Source organism: Sceloporus occidentalis, unplaced genomic scaffold (genome assembly GCF_023333645.1).
Source record: "Sceloporus occidentalis isolate IW3139 unplaced genomic scaffold, rSceOcc1.0.p SCAF_1, whole genome shotgun sequence".
NCBI lineage: Eukaryota > Metazoa > Chordata > Lepidosauria > Squamata > Phrynosomatidae > Sceloporus > Sceloporus occidentalis.
Window position 1 is genome coordinate 215,679,592 of NW_028316981.1, and position 20,675 is coordinate 215,700,266.

Genomic DNA, 20,675 nt, shown 5'->3' on the forward strand with positions numbered 1-20,675 from the left:
AAAAACAACCCTGCACGTTTCACCTCTATTGTCTGGAAGTGCAAGGACAGTTTATCTGAGAAGAGCTTCCAGACAAGGGTGAGATGAACCTAGGGTTAGAGTATCTACCCTGGAGCTGGGTAATTCTGCAAGGAGATCCTATCAGCTCCTAGAGGAATAACTGATGCAGCACAAGGCATCAATTGCATGTGCAATAAAGTCAGTCAAGAGGAACCTCAAACGTGGTAGACCTCTTCTTCCAAGGCATGATTAGCTTCTCCACGGAAGTGGCTGAAAGTGTTGTGCCGAAGGATTTGCCAGCCCCGGTGGGAACTGCTCTGTGATGTGCTCCGTGAGACTGAAGGAGTTGACTCTTTCTTGCATCGGGAATGCTCACCCAGCTCTAATTTCCCAGAAAACTTATCAAGTTCCTCCTTGTCCTGGTTCTTAAATGCTTCTGCATAGCGAAACATCTTATGCTTGTTGGAGTCAAGACGTTCTTCTACCCTGTGTGGATTGGAAAAAGTGTTCAAGTTCATTTTTATTATGGTCACAGACCAGCACAGTTAGAAAGAGTGAGGTTAATGCTGGGACTCTCAGTGCCACCTTCCAGGCTCTGCTGCCTGAACCAGGAACCTTGTGGTGTGAATTACTCAGGACATTGTGCAGTCCAGCTTCAGCGAACTGGCATGTGCAAAACTGGTTCCTGTGACTGACAAGCAGCTTGAAGCTTCAGGATTTGCTAACCTAAATATAAGCCTAATCTTCTACTCTTGATGATCAAACAGAACTGTAGCTTCTGAGTTTCATCCTCTTGTTCCACCCTCAGCTCCTGACCATAGCTGGAGAATGTATCTTTTAGGTCTACAGTGGTCTATAGCCATGTATGACCTCAGTGAGAGAAGGGCTGGAAAGGTCTGTACTCAGTGTCAGTGTACAGGCTCCATACGTACTAGGCCCTAGGCCAACCCCTGACTGGGGTAACCCCCCACCTGAAACCACTGCCAGTCACTATAGACAAATGTTGATCAATCATAACTGGCATAAGACAGTTTCCTGGTTTCTCATCACACATATGTGCAGGAAATGTCTTAACTAGTTGTAACTGTTGGAACATTGCACTAAGGTGTGCAAATATCTATTTAATGGGACTCACCTGAGAAACCACTTATCCCCTAGGCCATATTCTCGTCCACAGATCCCAGAGCGAGGCCAGAGGCACCGTGGGAGCTTTCGTTCAAGCATGACCGTAGTGGCAACAACCTACATGAAAACAAAGAGGGTCAGACCAATCTTAATTTAAAAAAAACCATCAATGACACAATTGTCAGGTTCAGGTTCTTTTATTTGTTATTCTATTTGACAGCTCTAAATTTATGAATTTTATTTATCTGTGAATACAAATTAAATAATTATGTTCAGGGTTCCAGGCTGCCAATTATGTTTTTTTTTCCAGCCCATGCCATGCCATTCACCCTAACCCCAGTTCAAACAGTAAGCCAGTATTCTGTGGCCATTGAGTAAATTTATTCCTCACTGGACTGTATTCAGGACCCTCCTGTTCCTGCTTAGATTTTCTAAATACAGAGTTTTGTGATGGGGGAGAGAAGACAGTACTTCAGCAAACTTTAGGGTTTCTCCAGTTCTGCTGATGCCAAATTCTTGTATTTAGATGGTGCCCTTCTCGGTATCAAAAGAACAGTAGTCAGAACTCAGTTTGCCTTTGGTATGCATGAAGAATAGGAGTGGAACCCTTCCTCCAAACATCGTCAAGGTATCTATCAAGAACATCCCTTTGTAGCAATGTGAGGTACTTGAAGACAGAGAAACAACATATGTGCTTAGGGTCACCTTTAAATGGCTTCTTGACTGCTGAGCATGAAGCATTCTATGTACTACAATGTAGTAACTGCGTGAACCTGGCATAAATTATAGTAATGTTTCTGATCCTCTGAAGCTGTCTTATCTGTGAATTCATGTTGTTTTAAAGTGAACTGGAAAAAAACCTAAATTAGATAAAAATTTGTTCATGTTTAGTCACAATGAACCCATCTGAGTTTGAATTCACAAATGCTATCTGGAAAAACAAAACACAGAACTGGGAACCTTCCCCATTGTCTTGGAAATATATCCAAATGTTCTGGGTTCATTCTCCAGCTCAGTCATGCTGAAGCTCACTTCTCCAGCACTGTTTGCATTAAGATCTTGTTGGTTCACTTGCCTTACAAAAGTCACAGAGGCTGCAGAGATTATACAGATCTTTGGAGGAAGGCTATTTTAAATAAGCTTTGGGGGAAACAAACTGGGCACAATGTAACCAAAGTTATACTCTTTCACAGGCCTCTGGTTTCAGTGAGAAAGTTAAGCATGTACCACATCTTCAGATTTCTCTAATTTTTCAGTGCACTGAATAAACTTTATATATTCCCAAAGTGGGAAGGTAAATGAAAGAAAGTCTCAGAGAGTATAAACTGCAGAATGTTTCAATTCTTTCTGCTCTGGTTTTAATGGAATGATTCAGTAGACTGTTTCAATGTTGTTTTGTATTGCGGCAGCCACCCTTGAAGGCCTTTTTGACTATTAAAATTGTATCTCACCCAATAAACAAAATGGAAATGCAACTCAGTGTTTTACAGCCCAGTAAAACATTTGCTTTTCAAGGCTATATGTTCAAAGGTATGTATTTATTGAATATGATGGAATGAATCAGAAGGAAAGCCTCTGTCTGTTTCTGCTCTACTTAAGCATGGTAACATAGGATAGTCTATAGCTAATACGTAGAATATAACTGTTAAAAGAAGGGATAGAATTAGGCTAGATTTTAGAATCTAATTTGTAGAGCACAGTATGACACAGTAATATGATACTGACATTACAATTCTAAAGTTGCTTGAAAACAGATGAATGACCATGGGTTCTCCTAAATAATTTTGGTGATTAGGAAATGCTCAGTGTTCTGCATTAGACAGTCACAATCCCTTAAAAGAACCATGGGAGTTTCTGCACTGTATATTTATATTCTCACCTGAGCTCTCCAAAGCTCATCCCTTTCACTAGCCACACGCCAGTGAGTGTCCCCCATCATGGCAATAAGCAGATTGAGCATCAGTAATGCAGCAATGATGGCAAAAGCAAAATACACCGCACTGTACATGAATGGCAGGTCCACATCATAGTTAGCAGGTCCATCAATAATCGTAAGGAACAACTCAAAGGTGGTGAAGAGAGACATGGGGTAGTTGTAGAACTGTCCCAGGCTGGTAGGGTCTTGTGTCTGGAAGATGATGTAAAAGGCTGGTGATGAAACAAAGAAGACTGGTCAAGAAGTGGCTAGCTCAAGACCAAAGGGTCAGTGACATGTGTGACTCTTTGACAGCTGCATTATAGTTCTAAAGCCAAAAAGGTGTCCATGTGTTGGATGGTTCCTAGCATCCTTCCTGAGATCCTAGTGAACTAGATGAACCCTGCCCTAAAGAGCCACTTGGGCAAAGAGGAAGCAGCATGCAGGACAGAAAAGAGGGAGGAGAGTGATGAGACTGTGAGAAGAGGAAAAGGTAAGAAGGAGCTTCCTAAGAAGTATGACGAGCATAGAAAAATAGGAGTTGAGCTCAATTCAAGGTGACCCCCTGAAAGAGTTGTCTCCAATCCCTCTGTCCTCAACCTCTCTGCTCAGATCCTATAGGCTCAGGCCTGGGTCCTCCCTGATCGCATCTTACCATTTGGCTTGCAGTCTTCCTCTCTTTCTGCTGTCTTCCACTTTTCCCTGCATGATTGCCTTTTCTAATAAGTTTTTCCTTCACATGGTGTGGCTAAAGTATGAAAGCCTCAATTAGTTATTTGTCTCTTTAGCCATACGAGAAATTCTGAGCACTCTTCTCCAGCACCACATCTCAGATCCAGCTCTCACATCCATACATGGTAATGGGGATTACAGTGGCTTGGACACTTTAGGATTTGATCTAGTTCTTTCATAGCTGCCCCTCCCATTCCTAATCTTCTTCTGACTTCTTGACTACAGGTTCTGCTGTGATCAGTGTTTGATCCAAGGTATAGGAAATCTTTAACTATGCCAAATACTGAGTAAGAGGTGTGAGCAGAAAATAAAAGGAGCGGGGAGAGCCATAAAGATGCAAACAGGACCTTGGGACAGAGTGAAAAGAGAGGAGGAGGCAACTGAAGCCTAGAGTGGGTGAAAGACCAAACTGTTTTGCCTCTTTTAGGAAACCCATGAGCTCCTTCTAAGGCACCAGTCAGATCTGTTCAACTTAGTTAACTGTGCCATGTGACCCCAAAATATGTCTAGCTCTTCCTTGTGGCTGTACATCTCAGGGAAAAGTCAGTGTCAAATGGTGAATAACTTGTTTTTCAGGTAACCTTGGCAGTTAATATTCATATTTCAATTTTGGAATCCTAATTTACAAAGAACCCCAGGGCTCTGAAGAAAAAACAATTTGAAAACCACTGTTATACATCTGGGAATAATCAGAGTGGAGATATATGATTTGAGGTTACACAAAATACACAAAGAAATGTCATAGGTAAAGCTATAGCAAAAATAGAGATTTTCCAGTGGATAAGAAAATATCTCCTAGGGCAAGAGTTGGCAGCCTTTGGTCCTGCAGATATTGGTGGACTAAAATCACTTAATTAGTTTCTATCTCACCTGATGCAAAACCAAGTATCACAACAGCCATTAGCCCACAGAAGCGTATAAGATCTCCAAATATCATCTGTAGAAAAGAAAAACACAAAAAAGAAAGAAAAAAATGTAATATCATGACATCTAGCTTTTTCACAAGTGGCTTATTCTTATCCCATTTAAATTCTGTCAAAGGTAGACTAGTCCTTAGAGCAGTATAATTATCCTATCATTGTCTATTTCAGATTGCTGGAATAGATTAATGTTGCCTCACTGTAACGAGGAAATTCTAACCACACTTATATAACTGTTGTTATTTAAGACATTTACTATAATGAGCCTTTTCTCAGAGATTACTGCCATGGTTCAGAGTTTAACACTTTTTACATAAAAAGAGGAAGGCATAATATTCACTTTCTATTTGCCTTTTCATTCTATTTACCTGTAGGTATTCCATGCCTAAGAAAATCCTATGTAATTCATGGGTCACCATATGTTGACAGGTGACTTTAAGTACATTTGCACATATTTGAAACAAAGTCACATGGTATTCCTTACTTTCTGTATCATGATGGTGAACGGCCCAAGCATCTGAAATCCTCGTGCAAAATACATAACATTGCACCATCCTAGTACCAGGGCACAGGACATTGGTACCACCTCTCCATCGGTGCTTGTGAGACGCATTACCATGGTCACGAGAATCATACAAGAATATGCAATGCTGCAAAGGAAAAGGTATAATCAGGAGAGTGATATGACAGTTGATACACTGTTTGCTTTCTACCTCCAACAAAACTAAAACATTTTTTTAACTGGGACTACATTTGACATGTTTTACCAGAACAACACCTAAAATTTTTCCTAATGAAAAATAATGGAGATTTCTCTTGAGAGAGTGAATGTTCTCACAAAAGGTGGAGACATCTGGGTTTTCAGAGGTACAGTCATCCTTTCCCTTATGTGGGGAACCGTTCCGGATCCACCCACCCACCTAAGGGAAATATCACATATGCTCAAGCCCCATTAAAAACAATGGGGCTCGTGCATGCGGTGTGGTGCGGCATGCACACCATGGGCATGCACACCATTGCTACTTCTGTAGCCACATATCGCATGCCTGCATATGGTGCGGGCACACTATACTTTTTTGAATTACTAATGAAATTTTATCTCATGGACTTCAGAAGACTTTGTTCCCAGTGCCACATGGCCAGAAGGCGGAAGGACCTGCTTGCATTGATATACTGTATATATTCGACTATAAATCGACCTCACGTATAAGTTGAGGGCAGGTTTTGGGGCCAAAATTATGGATTTTGCCATGACCTGTGGATAAGTCAAGGGTAACACTCCTTCAGTATGTGTATGTGTTCGTACAGTAAGAGAGATTCTAATTGTGGCTGGTGAGCGCTGGAGGGAAACACAGTCTCTGTTTGTTTAAAAGCAATTAATCACTCAGGACAGTTTCTGCTTGGCTCAAGAGAAAAAGAAACTATATTCGCACCGCATGGGGAAATCTGAAATAGCTGCTATCACATTACTATACTGACCTGTAAATAAGTCGACCTGGGATTTTGGGGTTAATTTTTGGGCATAAATGTTCAGACTTATAGACAAGTATATACGGTACCTCCAAAGAACACTAACAACAGCTTGAGAAAATGTAAGCCTATGATTAACATGTTTACTTTATTTTCTCTTGTATGTTTTTTTTTAAAAAAAACCTTTGCCTCATGAAAAAGCCAGTGGCGCTTCGAAAGCTTGCATCATGTATTTTGTGCATTTTTGTTGGCTGATAAACTGTATCACTATTTTGTGCATTTTGGATGTTATTGTACTTTTCTGCAGTTGATTGTTCTGTATGTATATGCCAGTTTGCTAGTGCCAATTTAAAGATGTGTTCTGCTCATGTGTGTGTTTGTATCTTTTGCTTGATTGTAGACAACAAAAATCACAGGCATGTATGCAAATACAGATATATATTTTTTTAATTTCAAAGAAAGAACAAAGGCTGTGAAAGACTTAGGCAAGGCAATACTACTGCATCTTAAAAAGGGCAAGCAGTACATGAATCTCACTGAACATTGATTGGTGTCTCCCTCCACACTTTCATGCACACAGGGTTTTATGTTCAAATAAACTCTTTCTTAATATATATTCAGCTTCCCTCTTTACTGGTTTCATAATTTTTCTGCTGGCCTGACAGCATTAAACAAAGGGGTAAATCTAGTCCCTAGGGTATGCTCTTGTCTTTTTAGAGAGTTGGCTAGCTATCCTTGAAATATCTTGAAGAATTGATACTATATTCACCAAGTCTTAGTGAGAGACAGCTCTCACTAAGATCTCGAATGACCTTTTACAGGTCAAGGCTAATGGCCTTTACTCTGTTCTCATCCTTCTCGATTTGTCTGCAGCCTTCGACACTGTTGATCACTGTCTCCTAATTGACATACTCTCTGACCTTGGGTTCTCAGACTCTGTTCTCGACTGGTTTAGATCTTACTTGTCTGGCTGATCTTTTGCAGTAGTTGCAGGGGGTCAGACTTCTTCTCTTGTTCCCTTATCTGTTGGAGTTCCCCAGGGCTCTGTTCTGGGTCCCCTTCTGTTTTCTCTCTACACACTGTCCTTAGGAAAACTCATCAGCTCTTTTGGTTTTTCCTACCATCTGTATGCCGATGACACCCAGTTGTATCTTTCTGCCCCTGACCTTTCTCCAAGGCTTGAACAGCAAGTCTCATCTTGCCTTACAGCTGTCTCGCAGTGGATGCGCCATCGGCGTTTGAAGCTCAACATGTCCAAGACGGAGCTTCTAGTCTTTCCTCCTAAGCTCACCCTTCAACACTCCTTTTCTGTCTCTGTGGACAACATTTCTATTCAACCAGTCCAGCAAGCCCGCAGTCTTGGTTTTATCTTTGACTCTTCTCTGTCGTGTATCCCTCAGATCCAGACCACTACCAAGGCTTGTAGATTCTTTTTGTACAATATCGCTAAAATCCGACCATATCTCTCCGCCTCTACTGCCAAGATCCTGGTCCATGCCCTAGTGATCTCACGACTGGATTACTGTAACATCCTCCTGGCTGGGCTTCCTCTTTCTCACCTCCGTCCTTTAATCTCTGTCCAGCATTCAGCTGCACGCATTATCACTTCCACCCACCGCTCTGACCACATCTCTCCTGTGTTGGCATCCCTTCACTGGCTCCCTCTCCCTTTCCGCATTCAGTATAAGCTCCTGCTGTCAACATTCAAAGCCCTCCATGGACTGGCCCCTCCTTAGTTATCAGACCTTCTTTCTCCTCACCTTCCCACTCGGGCCCTCCGTTCTGGTAGTCAAGGGCTCCTGTCTCAGCCCAGGATTTCCTCTGCCCCATCCTGGATTTGCCCCTTTTCACTTGCTGCCCCTCACTCCTGGAACCTTCTTCCCCCACAAGCAAGAGCCATCACTTCTCTAACTAGCTTCAAAACGGAGTTGAAAACCATCCTGTTCAGAGAAGCCTTCCCAGGCATTGCATAATTGTTGCTTACTATCTGATGTTCTTTTGTTGCCTGTTTATCAAACCATTTCCTGTATTGCTATGTATTGTATATGTATTATCCTACTTGTATGTATTTTCCCTGGATGAAGATTAACCTTCCATTTTGAAGCCAAGCCCTCCCTCCAGTCCATCTGCCTTGGTCCAGGCCTCGGAGGTAGAGAGGAACTGCTGGACCTCTTACCCTTTCCCGCCACCACTCCCTTCTCCTTCTGTGTCATGTCTTTTTAGATTGTAAGCACGAGGGCAGGGAATCGTCTAACTAAAAAGACTGCACATACACCGCTGTGTAAATTTACAGCGCTTCATAAATAAAGGTTAATAATAATAATAATAATAATAAGTCTAGCTTCTGGTAAACATAGCAGTTGTAACTCTAGCAGGGATTTTAAAAGAAAGAAATCAAAAGTGGACAGATGAAGAGAAAAATAAAAATATAGGGCAGATAAAAACAGACACAGGGATTAAGTGAGAAAGAAAGGGTTTATCTGTGAACTGTGGAGATATAGAGCCTCACATGATGATGTGAAAAGGTCCTCCCAGGATGGTTTGTCCAAAGAATTTAGCAGCTCCAACTCTGAGAATATCTGGAATCTGAAAAGATGATTATCAGTTAGAACAGATTGTAGGTGGTGAGTTTGCAACCACCAAATTTCCACTTGATTGGTGCTGGTACAGTTTAAAGAAGAATTGCCTTATACAGCTGTATGGTTTCTCCTTACCTCTAGGAGCAAGATTACCATGGCTCCTATCACTGTGATCAGCTCCCCGACAAGTCTAAGTTGATCCTCATACGTCACATATGATTCCTAAAAGTATGAGAGTGAGAAAATCAGAACATGAGAAAGTCCTAGGGGAAAAAACATAGTACAAGACTTCCTAGGTTACAGGCTTGGATATAGTGGCCTCAGCAGATGTAGATTTCCAATAAAACAATTTTGACTAAAACTATACTTGGATTGGAACAATTCAGACCACAAGAGAGCCCTACCTGATCAAATGGACATCCTTTAAGAAACAAAACAGAACCCTGCATACTGAAAAGAAGCATCTCAAAGAAAAGATTGGGGTGGATTACTTTCTCCCTGCCACATTGATATCCATAAAAAGGGACTTTTTAAAAATTGTATTATCTGCCTATCTTCTCCTCTTCACTGAAAAAGGGGTCATTACTCCCAATGGAGAAAATCTAGATATAGTATGGCCTGTTACAGACAGCCAAAATAAAGCTGCTTCGAGTCACAGTGGAGGTATGGTGTTTCAATGATGTATACATCCTATGAGTCCAGAAGTCGTACCAAAGTCACGCTCCAGACCTAAAGACTGGAGCGTGGCTTTGGTGTGGCTTCTGGACTCTTAGGACGCATGCATCATTGAAACACCATACCTCTACTGTGACGCGAAGCAGCTTTATTTTGGCTGTCTGTAACAGGCCTATGATTCTTCAACCAACTTGATTGGTTTATTTTGCATTGCAAATGTAATTTTCTCCTCAGATATTTTTAGAAAATTTAGAAAACATGCAGCAAATTTGTTTTCCATGCAGGAAATTTGGTCCTTGCAGAGAAACCCATAAACAAGATACTTAGAAAAGTCCCAAAATATGAATTGTCCTAAAAACAGCTCTGCTTTTGTTTCTCCTGCAGCAGGGATAAGATTGTTGAAATAGTTAATTCTGCTCATAAGAAAGAACTGAACTAAAAGTTGTATCCCTAAGTATGACATAGGGTGAAGCTGAAACTCTCCTGAACCTTGAGACCATTAGGATAGCCTACAGGTCCTTTCCATTCAGGAAATGGATCAAGTTTAAATATTTGAAGGGATGTCATATTGAGGAGGGAGCAAGCTTGTTTTCTGCTGCTCCAGAGGCTAGGACCCGGAGCAATAGATGCAAAGTACAGGAAAAGAGATTCTACTTCAACATTAGGAAGACCTTCCTGACAGTAAGAACTGTTCAACAGTGGAACACACTGCCTGGGAGTCTCCTTCCTTGGAGGTTTTTAAACAAAGGTTGGATAGTCATCTTTTGGAGGTGTTTTGATTGTGTATTCCTGCGTGGCAGGGGGTTGAGCTTGAAGCTCCTGAGGTCTCTTTCAACTCTATACTTCTATGATTCTATGTAGTCTTCAGAGCAAAGTCTTCTTATGAATGGCATCATGCATCATTAAGGTTGTCTTCCAAACTTTTAAAATAATATTGGAATTGCTTTCCATCGCTCTGGCATTGCTGTTTTGCTTTTAAATTGTTCCATCTTTCTGCATTCATTGGGGATGGGCTTGCATGCTGCCTTAGGGATTAATAACTTGATGGAATATGGAGAGTGAATAAAACATATTTCTGGGGCAATGGAGATGGGAAGATTTTCTTGATATCACAATTACATCTTGTAGGCTTGTCTGCCCATAGAGAAGAATGAAGCAGTGGACCTATGAGGCAGAAGAGTGTGGACAATTTCATTTCAGGCTGAAGGTGGGAGAGATGCCACTTTTGAATATTTTTCTTTGTTTTGAAACACAAAAACAAAGTGCAAGCAAAAATGTTACAAGAGTTTTAGCTCATCTCTCTCTCTTTTATGATGTTTCCAGAAAAACTGATATGTATGAAAAATTGTGAAGTTTGAATTTTTTAAAAAAAGGATTCCTCAGACTTGGAGACTGATGGCCCGGGACAGACAATCTTGAAGCTGCTGCCGATTCTAGGGTTAGGGACCATGCACCAACTGCACAGTCCCTAACTCTAGCATGGCATGGCAGCGTCCTAATGGCGGTGTCCCGTCCATATGGCCGCCGCCATCTTGATGTAAGTGACATTGCTGCGTGCTGCTTATGTCATGGGTGTGCCATTGGCGCACTTGTGGTGTGTGACCGGTGACCCCAAAAGAACCCGGTTTTTCTGGGTTCTTTTTGAGGCAGAGGGACGCTGTGCAGTTTGGCTGCTGCGGCGTCCCTCTGGAGAGAAACAGGCCGCTGCCAGCCCGACCTTTTAGGGCAGTCTCTTTAAGTCCTTTCCTGCCTCTGTTGGTCATACAGACAGATCTAGGCTACATCAGCATTGCAGAAATAATGCAGTTTGAAACCACCTTAACTGCCCCGGCTCAATGCTATGGAATGCTGGGATTTCTGGTTTTGTAAGCTATTTAGTCTTCTCTGTCAGAAGAAACTACAAATCCCAGGATTCTATAGGACGGAGCCATGGCAGTCAACGTGGTGGTATTTCTGCAGTGCAGATGCAGACCCAGAAAATCTTGAGTCTATATAATCAAGTCTATCGTTCAGCATACCTGTAGTGTTTTCTGGATAAGAATGGTGATGTCCCGCTCATCTGTTTGGTTGTCTGGACGGTTCTTGAGAGGTCTATAAACGCAGCACATGGTGAAGCAAATCATGTAGAGGACATAGAACAATGCCAGGAAACAGAAATAAGGACGTCCGTATGTGTTCCACTTCAGGCTCACAAGCTCCTTCACTGGGGTTATGTCTAGAATATGACGGGCCTGCAAGAAAGAAGCATGGAGGATGTCTGAGAATTAGTTTCAGAAGTCACTTAATTCTGGCATACAGTATCAATTGCTTTTGAAGGGAGAAGGACATAAGAACAAACATTTATTCAAAAGGTATCTTCACAATATTTCACACACTCACATCCTATTTAAAATCAGAGTAACTTCTTGGATAACAAGCAAGGTTATTTTTACACATTTGGCTGATAGCTTTGCAAGGGATAAACTCAAGTAAAAGATTCCTTGTCTATTATAACTGTGTATCCTGGAACCAATTAGTGAGGAGGATATTTACTGTACTTTGCACTTCCCTCTTTCCGGCTCCTTTAAGATGGGCCTTCTTGCCTCAGCCACCTACATGGTACTCTTCTTTCCCCTTGGTAATGCTTCTTAAACCACGCCACTTCTGGGAACCCTTTACTTAATCTCCTGAGTCTTCTTCTCAAGCTGAAAAGAACCTCACTTGCTTAGTGTCTTTGATACTCTTCTTCTGTTATCTTACATTATGCTAAATATAGACTGTAAGCAAATTCCTTTTATTTGATCCTACCTGCATTTTACAATGAAGGCATATTAATAAAGCACAAAAGACTAAAAGACCAACTATTTTTGAAGTCCTCTTGTGCAAGATATTATTTATTTATTTATTTGAGTATTCAGCCTCAAAGGTTCTCAGAGCAACTTACAAATTGTTAATTTAACAGTTCCTTGCCCTCAGGTTTACAATCTAAATAAGACAGGATACACAAGGAAAAGGAAATGACAGTGGGGGACAGAATTAAGTACAGCAGATACTGCTGGTTATTCTCTCTCTGCAGTGGCTTCTATTTGGGACAGAGGAAGGGCTTTCATCTTCTTTTGGCTCTAGATATGATGGAGTTGTGCCTGCCTTGCAATGAATGGAACCTGTGCAAGAGGACTAGGGTGGACTGTGGCTCAAAGCTACATGGAAATGAGAGAAGGCCCAGATATTGACAAGTACATTTTCTTCCTTCCCAGTGGCTGTATATGATATGGCCAGTGCAGCAAACACATTGGGGAGAGAGTTTGTAGACTGCCCTGTGTCATTGACTCACTGGAGACAGGCAACATGTTTTGTGATCATTCCTTCCTCTTCCCTAAAGCCTAGAGAAATGTTGAGGAATCCATTCTCTGAACATCCAGAGGAGCAAAAATACGTCCTTTCCCCAGGTTCTCTATGTAGAGCAGAAGAGCTTGGGTGGGAGCTACATAGGCTTTAATTCCTAGGAGGTCTTATGCAAGAGCAACACAGGTCTTTTTCACTGCTTAGACCTTCTGCAAAGCCATCATGACAGGGTGTCAAGATGTCATAACCGCAAAGGAGGGCAAGGCACCATAAAAGGTAGGACATTGAAGAAAAATGTAAGACATTATAAAACAAATAATAAAAACACTAATAAAAATATAAATTCATGCTTCTTAGTCATGCTAAAAATGTAGGACATTTTGAAATTCCTCCTGGATGGAAGGTTGAAATGTAGGACATGTCCTCAGAGAAGGGGTGCTCTCCTCCTGGAAAAACTGTGGTAAGGGGGCTTTGGAAAATCTCTGTACTCAGTGCATAATGAACATACTGTACAGTTGGGTTTTCAGACCTTACAAAATGCATGATTTACCCAATATAAAAATTAATCATTGCATAGGGGGAAAGTGTGTGTAGGAGAGAAAAGGAGCACTGGTAGGGTTGCCATAATTGTCCACTTTTACCAGGGACAAAATGTGGAACAAATTCAAGACCAAACTGTAGGACAACTGCAGGACAAAACTCAGCCCAAAATGTAGGACATTGAAGAAAAATGGTGGACCTTAAATGTCCTACATTTTGAGCTGAGTTTTGTCCTGCAGTTGCCCTACAGTTTGGTCTTGAATTTGTCCTACATTTTGTCCCTGGTAAAAGTGGACAATTATGGCAGCCCTAAACTGGGGAAGGGAGCTACAGTTAGTCCTGTCATAAAGTAAAATATAGCCAGTTCTTTAGGCAGCAGACTGTGTTATTAAAGAATTTATTATGTGTCTTACATCAAAAGGGAAGGAAATTTGGATCTTCTGCCACAGGTAAAAACATGTCTTGGCCAAGACCTCATAATTATCCAGCACAAAGTATACTATAAAATGGGATAATAGCTTCCTAACATGCCAAAAAAAGTGACCAAGAACAGAACTGGGAAATAATTATTACTTTTTTAAAACAGCAAGTGCCAAAGTCACCTTTGTGGTCCTTATATCCACTGGAGTTTGGTTCCAGGACCCTCCCATCAAATACAATGGTGTAGCAAAATGGTGTCCCTTAAATGAAAAGGCAAATTCAGGATTTGCTTTTCGGATTTTTAAAATTTTTATTTATTTTAATTTTTAAAAATATTTTCAAGCCATGGATGGTTGAATCCGTGGATGCAGAATCCATGGATAGCGAGGGTCAGCTGTATTACCAACAGCAGCAGTAACACATTCAGCAATTAATATTGTTACTTGCTAACTTATTTTTCTTTTGGGAAAAATTGAGGGGATTTGGAGAGCATTTTTATTATTTTAATTGAATTTTTAAAAGACTGAAGTATAGTACTATTGCTTTAATTTAATTCTTTTTTTTAAAAAAGATACATTTAACAAAGAACATGAAGAAATTATATTTATGATTAACATTAGCTTTGGAAAATAATCTTTCCAATTCTGACCAAGAGATATAAGAAAATGGGGAATGATGTTACATAATAATTGGAAGAGAAAAATAGGCGTTAATTCAGTGCATGCTGCTTTGTGGAGAAAGTGCTAGTTAACTGGAGGCAAAAGAAATTAGCAGTAAAGGGGTGATAAAAACAGAGTCAGGGAAATGGTATATTTGCTCACCAGGTAAAGAAGTTGTTAATGCAATTTTTACTGAAGTTTTAGCAGCAAGCATAAATACAAGTTAGCTTGTCTGAAATGTTCATAAAGATTTACAACCACAATAAAGTTCTGATGGGTAGCATATAAGGTGAAAAGCAGTTATGGAACAACGTGAAACTGTTGTAACAATTTCTCATTACTTTGGCCAACAATTGCTTTGCTGCATGGATAGACAGTAAGGACACTTCAGCGATTATGCCAGTACGTTTCCAGCAGTCTGTTGTGCTGTAAGAGAATAGCTGTTCTGATATGAGGAATAGCCTATGATATTTTCCCACAGATTTTAATTTGGTCTGATATCTTGACTGAGAAACCAGGGTCAGTAACAAGACAGAAAACTAGAATCAGAAACCTTTGTCTAAAGCATATGTAAAGTGCATGGTTTATGCTTGACAATAGAACTGACAATGTATTGTTACAGCCTTTTGTTCTCCAGCTATGAGCTCCTGCTCCCCCGAAAAATTAGAGTACTGGCCAGGCCAGTCTGAAAACAAAAGTTAAAAAGTAGTTCTATACATCAAGGTTCTCTATTCTCTGTCTCAAACTATAATTCAGATTCTAACCTATGGTTAACACAAGGCATGATTTGACATGATATGTGAATTAATCCTTTGTGATCATTCACCTTCCATATGTAATTATAGTTCTTGAGTACTAGCATTCATTAATTTCTTGCACTCTCACATAAAGTCAAATGAAACTCATTGTATTACCTTTAGGCTGCTCTAATCTGATACTTCCGAGGAATCAAATTTTAACTGCTTTGAAATAGGACTCATAAATCAAAGTACTTGTTGACTAAATATTAATAGCAGAAGACAGAATGGATAAAACTGCTGTTTCCAACGGTTTCAGCAAAAGGGCCAATTTTAGAGAGGTACTTTGTTTCAAAATGGGGCTTAGCTGGGTTTCTTTTTTTAACTGATTGTATTTTACATGATGTATTTCTATATTTATAACTATATTACTTTATTTTACTTGAGGTATTTAGAGGTTTTGTGTGAATTTCAGAACACTGAGGAGGGAAGATGAAAGATGGTGACCAGGATTATGTTGGGTTTCTCTACTTGTGTAACTACATCACCAGAACAAGTGTGGTTGTGAAAGTAGTGACACAACAATAACAGGGAATAGTGGCGATATGGAAAACATTATCAAGGCAGCAGCTGTCTTGGGAAAAGGCTCTGGAGAGCCTGCCTCTAAATGTCTGACTTATGAATTGAGGGGTGAGGTAACCTCGGTGTTAAAGGCACTGTGGGAAGAGTGACTTAGGAAATCACCTGCCCCATGAGACATACAATTCTTTATGCCACTCCCAGAGGTTAGCACTTGCTAATAGGACTCTCAGAGCTATCAGCCACCTCCTATGGGGGCCACATTTCCTTACACTGTCTCTTTTACCCTGTATGATCAGGAAGAAAGTATACTGCACTAGCCCAATGGATCCTTACACTAGTGCAGTGCACTAACATGATTATGGCCTCTGTATACAACTGACAACACCATTTGCTACTGCAGATTATACTGCAGCGCCATTTTCTGACTTCCAGCTGTCTAGAAGAGACAACTGGAGGCTGGGAAATGGCAGGGAGAAGAAGGAAGAGGCACATGCAAGCCTGTTCCTTCTTCTTCCTGGCTTGTCCCTGGTGAAATGGCGTTGCGTGCCACCTGTGGCACTCGTGCCATAGATTTGCCACCAAGGATATAAGGGCTCTACAGACTGTCCCTTTTTGTGCAGGATCGGGGCCGTGACAACCACACTGCCTTTTGGGGTTGCAAAAAGGAGCCACAAAAAGTGACACCTTTTGCGCCCTCAAAAGGGCACCATAGCCATGGTGGCACGGCTATATGGCACTCCTTCAACACTGCGTTGTATGGATACAGCATTGGAGAAGTGCCTTGACAGCACACACCGTGTTGAACAGTGTGCAGCATCATGGCGCCCTAGGGACACAGTCGGGCATGTGTCATGAGGATGCTACACCCCAACTCTGCCCCCATGCTGGCTTTAATGGCCAGTGTGTTAGTCTGGAAAATCAGTTAGTCTGGAAAATCAGTATGTTAGTCTGGAAAATCAGTATGTAAAGGGATCTTGTAGCACAGAAAACATGAAGGAAGAAGTAGGCTCAAGTCTACAAAAGCTCATTTTGCCAACTTCTTTCTTTCAGTCAATCTCAAAGGTGCTACAAGATCCCTTTGCACATTATTAAAATGTGAAAACAGTGTCTCTGTGCGAGCTTAATTTCTAGTTTCTGATGAATGTACAGACCTTGCAGGTGGAATAAGGGTGACTCTGTTTGGTGTTGTTTGAATAAGGCTTCTCTCTTTCACCTACCTTGCCCTTTCTCTTACTTCTACCACCTCTTAACCATCGTATACTTGTAAAATACACTTTAATTAGTATCATCCAGACACTATTTTTTAAAAAAAGTTTAATCAGTAAGAAGTATTTCTGAATTATCTCAGTTTATTGTTAAAATACAGAATTGGGATATTCTTTATAGTTCAGTAGTGGGGTGTGAGTGGTTGATAGTGACACAAACTGATCACTCCTACACTAGATAGAGGGTTGTTATAGAAGCTGGGGTGGCACACCTTAGTTTGGGGTGTGTCTCCATAACCAGGGATTAATGCTATATGTGAATTTACCTCCAACCACATTTAGCAGACCCATTTCTGAGATGTTTATGATGGTTCAAAGAGGTCAGGAGAAAACATTCTATAATGACGTTAGATCTCATATGTAAAAATCATAAAGGTATACTGGTTGATGGTAGCTGTTGCGCAGAGCCAATGGATGGAACTATCTGGAGTGAGGAATTTCCCACATAATAAACCAGCTACAGAATTTAATGTAATGACTGCTAAGGAGCACAATTAAAATTCAACAGCATTAACAAAGTCTTAACAGCCAAAGAATTTGTTTTTCCAGAAGAATAGATTTGTTTGCCCTCTTATGACCTGAAAGTTGAAAGTGTTTCAACCCCTTTGACCTCAAAACAAGAGAAGAGAATGACAGTCACGTATACAGCAACTGGGAATGGCTTCTTAGGGCTTCAGACAGGAGTCTTGCCCAACCCACTGTGAAGGTGTCAGGGATTAAACCTAGGACCCTTTGCATGAAAAGTATGAGCTCTGCCACTGAAGTATTTCTCTTCCCAATATAGCTGTAGTCCATAAAGGTGATTGTTTGGTGGAAACAACCAATGGTGAAGCCCATTTTATTTGTCCAAATTGAGATCAGAGGACTTTAAGAGCTCTTCTTAGTGTCTATTATTATTATTATTTTTCTAATGGCAGTTTTAAGGATATGCAGTTTGAAAAACATTGCCATTCTGTCTTTTCAGGTTAAAAGATAAAATCCAAAGTGCTGCTTTTGGTCAGTCATGAAAGTCTTCTGCTGACAACTTTTACTACAGTTTGACTTTTTGGATCACACCAGAGGTGACAACCTAGAAGCCAACCTATACTGTTGCTGCTGCTTCTGTCCCTTCCTTACACCATAAAGTGAATGAAAAACATGGGGGCAAGGCACTGTATGAGATGAAGGTAAGAGGGGCAACAGCAGGAAAAGAATTGAAGCAGGAAAAGCAATATGAACGTTACCAAACTGCCAAATCTTCAAAGTCTAGAAGAGATTTTCACTATCCTATTGAATAAGCTGTTGTTTCTGCCATGTGCCTTCAAAATTATTTCCAACCTCTGATGACCCTAAGGTGACCCTATCATGAGATTTTCTTGGCAAGATTTATTCAGAAGGAGTGTGCCATTGCCTTCATTTGAGGCCAAGAGTGTGTGACTTGCCCAAGGTCACTCATGGGGTTTCCATGGCCAAGTGGAGAATCGAATCCTGGTCCTTGCAGAGTCTTAGTCCAACTCTCAAATTACTACACTACTCTAACTCTGCACTGAATCCATACTGATTTAGACATTCACACCTTATGAATATGGTATCTTCCTTGGTCTTTTAAGACACGAATTGCCAAAATAAAGCTGCATCGGGTCTCTTTGGAGGTATGCTATTTAAATGCTTCATGCATCCTAAGAATCCGGGAGCTGCACCAAAGCTGCACTCCAGTGCTTAGGAATGGAGTGTGGCTTTGGCGCGACCTCTGGACTCTTAGCACCCATGCATCATTTAAATAGCATACCTCCAAAGAGACCCGAAGCAGCTTTATTTTGGCAGTCTGTAACAGGCCTCCACTGTGCTGATTCATTTCAGTTATGCCAAAGGGATATCAGCAGTGATAGGTAAATAAACCTTCCATGTTCCCAAAGAAGTAATACCATGCCCAACCTCATAATCACCCACTGCACTGGTTTATACTTTCAGAAGACTTGCTAAGCTCCTGAATATCCCTCTATCCCTTTTGACTGAATACTGAAAGCCAAGAGATACTTAAAAGTCCTTTGCAGGTGTATGTTTTTGGTTTTTGGTTAAAGAAAAAAATAACTTCACTGGAACTTGTTTAAGGACCACTGCAAAAATAAATTAAGGAAGCATACAATACCTCTCTTTTCTTGGTTGAGACAATAAGCTCTAGAAAAGGTTGGTCTTCACCCCAGGAATCAATTTCTGTGAGGTCATAGAAAATAGTGGTAATAGGCCCAAAGGACCACAGCCTGTGCCTTCGCTTCTGCATGAGGTGCTGGAACATCTGGAAAGGAAAAAGACCTAAAGATTAGTCATGTCATATTCCGCATGAGGCTCTACTCCATGATTTGCTGAAGATGGCACTGAGATTCAGAAAATCTATATTTTCTTAATGTTGGGCTCTGTTACAGAATTTGCTGATGATGGCACTGATCTTCAGAGAATCAAAATCTCCTTAATGATGGATTAAAGCTGGAACCTACTTTCCTGGAATTTCCCTGAAAATCTATAGACTGACTCCAAAAGGTGGACAGAATCCATCAAAATGTTTTTTAAGCTCTTAAGGGCAAGCATTAAAAAAATCATGGCACCAGGAATTTCTTGGAGCCTGTTAAAAGTAAGGGAGTCTCAACAAGCTGAGCAAGCTCTGGACCAAATTCACACTTAACAGCAAACCACAATTTGTTACTTGAGCAAGTATAAGCTTTGGGATTGTCCATTCCCCTTAAATTCATGGGTTGCAATAAATCAGATGAAGCAGAAAACAGTTATGATTGGTGAATGGAAGTTTTAAACTTCCTTGTCTCATACAGGAGAAAAGTCGGTGTGCAAGCCAAATGCTTGTGTCTGCTCATATACTAACAACAAAACATTGCTTGTCCATAATATCAGGACATATATTAAGCCTTAGATGTGAATATGTCAGGGAATCCCCCACCTAAGTCCCTTGGAGCTTCCTGAAGGGAAAACAAAAAAGAACAGGGCATCAAAATAAATTATCTTTTCTTCTTCTCCAGAAAACAAATGGACCATGTGCTTACCACAGTGTTGCCTTCAACGCCAGCCAGTTTGAATGGAGTGAGACCCTCACTGTTTGGAATCAAGTCCAGAGGCACAAGGCCCCCCTCATGTTTGTCATAGGAGAGCAGCAGGTTGTACATCTGGCATGCAAATTTCCTGTTGGGTTGAAGGACCAGGATGTGAAGTATAGTGTTACCTGGGGATGAAACAATGAAAGACCCACACTTAGTGAACATCATAATGGAGATTATTCCATTACAAAAAAGGAGTGACTTACCCCTGCTGTTTTCAAGTTGATTACAGGATGCAGTCGGGTATTATCGCAGGGAAAATGAGACTGAGCCAGCTGAGCGTGGCTTATAGCCGGGTTTTAGGCAGGATGCAGTCCAGTGGTGGCATCAGTGGTATTTTCCCTACAATAATACCTGATTGCATCCCATAATTGAATTGAAAACAGCAGTGGTAACTTGAGGTTTTTTTTTGTAATGGGATAATGTCCTAAGATTGGATTTGTTTGGATCTATTTGGTAGATTTCAATCAACAAAAAGGTTACTTTAATTACATTAATTTTAAATCAATGGATCAAATTGTAAATGGCAGAGTTAAGCATTAATGCAGACTTGCATCTTCTTTCCTTCTTTCCTTTCTCCTTCCTTCCTTCCTTCTTTCTATCTTTCTTAGATTATTGGTGAGATTTGTTACACAAATGAAAAATAATG

The 20,675-nt window shown here is 40.7% G+C and overlaps 1 protein-coding gene across 1 annotated transcript in view; it reads right to left on the reverse strand.

Annotated features, from left to right (window-relative positions):
• Positions 1-215: 215 nt before the first annotated feature.
• TRPV5 (transient receptor potential cation channel subfamily V member 5) overlaps positions 216-20,675 on the reverse strand; it is a 45,715-nt gene continuing 25,255 nt past the window's right edge. Inside the window, exons 6-15 of the mRNA XM_089511059.1 lie at positions 19,976-20,151; positions 19,072-19,218; positions 11,435-11,647; positions 8,877-8,963; positions 8,672-8,748; positions 5,177-5,342; positions 4,643-4,709; positions 3,005-3,273; positions 1,136-1,242; positions 216-486 (exon numbers count right to left, since the gene is read on the reverse strand). Coding sequence (XP_089367185.1) covers positions 216-486; positions 1,136-1,242; positions 3,005-3,273; positions 4,643-4,709; positions 5,177-5,342; positions 8,672-8,748; positions 8,877-8,963; positions 11,435-11,647; positions 19,072-19,218; positions 19,976-20,151 — 1,580 coding nt within the window. The remainder of the gene's footprint in view (positions 487-1,135; positions 1,243-3,004; positions 3,274-4,642; positions 4,710-5,176; positions 5,343-8,671; positions 8,749-8,876; positions 8,964-11,434; positions 11,648-19,071; positions 19,219-19,975; positions 20,152-20,675) is intronic.